The sequence below is a fragment of the Penaeus monodon genome, chromosome 11 (genome assembly GCF_015228065.2).
Source record: "Penaeus monodon isolate SGIC_2016 chromosome 11, NSTDA_Pmon_1, whole genome shotgun sequence".
In the NCBI taxonomy this organism is placed as follows: Eukaryota; Metazoa; Arthropoda; class Malacostraca; order Decapoda; family Penaeidae; genus Penaeus; species Penaeus monodon.
Genome location: NC_051396.1, coordinates 29,397,293 through 29,402,232, shown reverse-complemented (window position 1 = coordinate 29,402,232; position 4,940 = coordinate 29,397,293). Strand labels below are relative to the sequence as shown.

General features: G+C 30.1%; 1 protein-coding gene across 1 annotated transcript in view; it reads left to right on the top strand.

Moving 5' to 3' along the window:
* The window catches only part of LOC119578535, a 9,592-nt gene extending 5,105 nt beyond the window's left edge, over positions 1-4,487 (top strand). Inside the window, exons 7-12 of the mRNA XM_037926104.1 lie at positions 1-70; positions 298-566; positions 707-844; positions 1,115-1,301; positions 4,209-4,282; positions 4,415-4,487. The exon at positions 1-70 is cut by the window's left edge and continues 137 nt beyond it. Coding sequence (XP_037782032.1) covers positions 1-70; positions 298-566; positions 707-844; positions 1,115-1,301; positions 4,209-4,282; positions 4,415-4,487 — 811 coding nt within the window. The remainder of the gene's footprint in view (positions 71-297; positions 567-706; positions 845-1,114; positions 1,302-4,208; positions 4,283-4,414) is intronic.
* The last annotated feature ends 453 nt before the right edge of the window (positions 4,488-4,940 follow it).

The following is a 4,940-nucleotide window of genomic DNA, read 5'->3' as shown; positions in this document are numbered from 1 at the left end:
AATTCAGCCTCAGTGGCAAAGCCTGTATTACCCTCTGGCGGACCAAGTGTGGCTGGCTATCCTGATGATCGTAATTCTAGTGCCGGGGTTGCTGTTGGTGGTGCGTTTCGTATTATAGTATAATCCGTAGAATTTGCTGATAAATTGCCATTGCTGATTTACCTGTACTTGGGTTAAATTGCTTATTCTAAACGTGTGATTAATTCCATGATCCAAAATATAATATACAAATAATACATTTAACGGTAAGAATTTGTAATTCATACTGTCAATCCAGACTTCTTAATTGCGACCCAGGTGGCCCGCATAGAGGCTTCTCTCTTGGATCTTCGTGATGTGATGACTCTAAGAAACGGGTACACACTGATGTTCGGATCTCTGCTTGGGCAAAGCGTAGACATGGGGAAGACCAGCAAGAATGGCATCCGAGTGCTTGTAGGAGGATGGCTGATCTTTGCTTTCATCATAGGAACGGCTTATCGAGGCAACCTGACCGCAGCTCTCACTCTGCCCAAATACCCGCCGAGGCCCGAGACGATCGAGCAACTCGTCGACAACGCCAAAATGTGGGAGCATAAAAAAAAAGTTTCCTATGCTTAACACACGTTCCATTACGTAAAGTCTACCATTCCATTGTTTACTATTTCATTGTGTAAAATTTACTTGTACTCTTTGTGCACCACATATATGCAATATTTATCTTCAGGGTAACCATTATGCCATGGGGGAAGGATTTCAAGACCTACTTTAAGGATTCGGACTCTCCCGTGTTCGAAAAGCTGTCAGATCTGATGCTTGTGGGAATTGACACTGTCGAGGGACTGCAACAAGCGATCGATTCAAGGTCAGACGAATTTGGAAGACTGAAACTGAAACTGGAATAGTTTTTAAGATGCTTTGAATGAACAAAGTAGAATGATGAATAGAATAAAGTCGAACAAAAAATATGTGCATACAGAACCCCTCCACCTCAAAAAATATGAAGCCTAAAATAAAATGATCGATCACAACCCCCATCCCTTCCTTCTAAAAAAAATCACAGACGCAAGCCGCCCTACCAGTTCTCCCAACCTCACATTCCTCCCCTATAAGTCACAACCCCCTTCCTCCCTAGACAAGCACACATGGAGACCATCCACAAGCTAAAACTCGACATCGCCGAACAATTCACTCAACTGGACGGCTCGACCCAGCTGTACATCGGCCGAGAAAGCGTGATGCCCGGACTAGCTGCCTGGCCTCTCCCTCACGACGCACCTTACACGGAAAATATCAATCGCTGTCTGCACGCTGTTGTAGAGGTAAGAAGGGTATTTATTGTTCAGATGTTCGTTTGTTGGTGTGGATGTGTGATGTCTTTCTTTTCTTTTTCTTCTACTTTTTTATTGTTATTGGATGAGGTGTTGTTGATTATCATTATTATCATTGGTTATCTTTGAGGTGATAGGTGAGTAATTAGTGGTATTAGTATTCGCTTATTTGTTCGTTTTGTAAATTTTAACATTATTATAAGCATTAGTATTATCATTGTTATCATTTTGTTCTTGTTGTCGTCATTAATAATCATGATAATAATAATAATAATAATAATGATAATGATAATGATAATGATAATGATAATGATAATGATAATGATAATGATAATAATAATAATAATGTTAGTATTATTATTGTTTTTTTTTATTATTATTATTATCATTATTATTATTATTACTATTATTATTATTATCATTATCATTATTATTATTATTATTATTATTATTATTAATATTGTTGTTGTTATTATTATTATTATTATCATTATTATTATTATTATTATTATTATTATTATTATTATTATTATTATTATTATTATTGTCATTATCACTGTCATCATCATTATCATCTTCATCATTCTCAATATCATTTTTGTTATAAATTCTAATTTCTAATTAAGATAATTTATTATTGCTATCATTAGTAGCTGTATCATTGTTTATCTTATCATTATCATTATTGTTATTATTTATTTATCCATTATGTTATTATATTTATATTAGTTGTAATTATTATTTCATATTTATTTTGTTATTATTATTATTATTATTATTATTATTATTATTATTATTAGTATTAGTATTATTATTATATTATATATTATTATTATTATTAATTATTATGATTATTATTATTATCATTATTATCACTATTATTATTATCATTATTTATTATTATTATTATTATTATTTTTTTTTTTTTTTTGCTGTTGTTGTTGCTGTTGTTGTTATTGTTGTTGTTATTTTTGTTATTTCATCATTATTATTTTTGTTATTATTTATTATTATTATTATTCTCGTTGTTATTATTAGTAGCAATAGTATTAATTGAATGGGGAAATGGATGGGAGCAGTTTGGTTTTATGAAAAGCAGAGGTGCTAGAAATTGTATTTTCGTCTTGAAAAAGATAACAGAAAGATGCACTAAAAAACAGGACTTGTACATAGCATCTATTGATTACTAGAAAGCATTTGATAGAGTAAAGCATGAAGAAATAATGCGAGACTTACAAAATATTGGCATTAGATTAGTTAGTTAAAATAATCATATTGGGAATAAATGGGAGGAAGCCCCATTAATGGAGAACTTAGTGAATGGACATATATCAAACGTGGTGTACGGCGAGGCTGTGTTCTATACCTTGACATGGTCTCTCCTATGCTGAGATTATCATGAGAAGGATGACGGTGAGGGGAAAATTTACTATCAATGGTATACCTCTGTCGAACCTTAAATATTGTGATGATACTATCATTATTTTAGATGATAAAGGTTCAGAGTTTCCTAACTTGTTTGAAAGAAGAGTTTTAAACATCATTAAGAGAAAGGCAAAGATCATGTTTGTTTGTTTTTATCGATAAAGTAAATAACCAGAATAGCACTAAGTATCAACAACGAGCCAGTAGAACAGAAATTTTAATATCTAGGTAGTATAGTACTATGACAAGTGATGGCAGATGTGATACAGAAATTAAGCGTATAATAGCTCCAGCTAAAAAAAAAAAAGAAAAAAAACTTCACTGACAAAAAAAAATTAGCATGGAAACCAAGAAAAGATTTTTGAAATTTTACATCCGGTCAGTATTACTTCATGGATGCAAAGTATGGACAATAAGCAATAAAATGAAAAAGCGCATTTATTATTATAATCCTTATCGTTATTATTATTAATTGATTATTGTTATTATTGATGTTTTATTGTTGTTGTTGTTATTGTTATTATTAGTGTTATTATTATTATTATTATTATTATTATTATTATTATTATTATTATTATTATTATTATTATTGGTATTATTATTATTATCATTATTATTATTATTATTATTATTATCATTATTATTTTCATGTTAATTAATATTGTTATCACCATCCTTATCGTTATTATTATTAATTCATTAATGTTATTATTGTTGTTGTTGTTACTGTTATTATTATTCTCATCAATATTATTATTGTTATTGTTGGTACTGTTATTATTGTATCAATTGTTGTTGTTGTTGTTATCATCATTATTATTAATATTGATATTAATATTATTGTTGTTGTTGTAATGGTAATGATATGGTAATGGTAATGATGATAGTAATAAAAGTAAGTTATAATTATGATGACGATAGTAATTGAGATTATTATTATTGTTGTTATTATCATTATTATTATTATCATTATCATTATTATTATTATCGTTGTAATTGCCAACTTGTATCATTGTATTATTGTCAGTAATATTATTATCCTTATTATTATCACAAATCATTATTATTGTTATTATTGAGTTGCTGCTACAGTTGCTGTTGCTGTTATTATTATCATGATCATGTTAAGATCAGTAAATATGTACGATGAGTATTTCAACGCGTGAATTTTACATAAGTTTTAGTTACCCATAATCTACTATTATACCCTTACAATAAGATTTCTATAGCCTACTGTATAAAGATTCATGTACCATAATTATCTATTACCAACATTACTCGTCTCCTATATCAGTGACCGCCTGGGACCCACATTGTCCACAACAAATGACATTCGTGAAGCGCACATCAGCTGAACATTTGACTGGATTTTTTAGAAATATCATCTCTAAATATTAAATATCATTAAGATCGCCATCTTTCCTTGCATTGTTTTTATTTTAATTTATGCATTTCTTTTATTTATTTTTTCAGGCCGGACTCTACAACAAATGGGAAGCTCAAATGGTAGACCTCGTGCGCCGCCAAAGTCGCATCGAAAGGCTCAAGCAAATGAAGAAGAAGCAGAATCAGGGAGAATTAAAAGAAGAAGAAGAAGGCGACTCAAACGGCAGTGCTAATCCCACGAAAGCGCTGACCATTGTCCACATGCAGGGACCTCTCCTCCTGTTTCTCATTAGCATGGTGTTCAGTTCGCTCGTTTTCGTGGCGGAGGTTATCTGGGCTTCGGCAGTGCGTAAAGAGAGTTATTAGGGCTTAGCTAACTGGCGTTGCTCGAGAGAGTTTTAATCGGGAATGGTCCTTCCGTGTAAAACACTTGATAATGATACTGATTAATTTCCTCAGAATTTAGATTGTTGTTTATTCTTATTTTGCTTTGCTAGCATTCTGATTTATGTTATTCACTATATACTCTGTGTGTATTTGTTTGTGTGTGTGTGTGTGTGTTATATATACATATTCATGTACATACATACATACATATATATATATATATATATATATATATATATATATATATATATATATATATATATATATATATGTACATGAATATGTATATATAAATATATATATATATATATATATATATATATATATATATATATAATATATATATATACACACCCCATATATATACATATATATGCATATATATATGTATATATATGTACACACATACACACACACACACACACACACAAA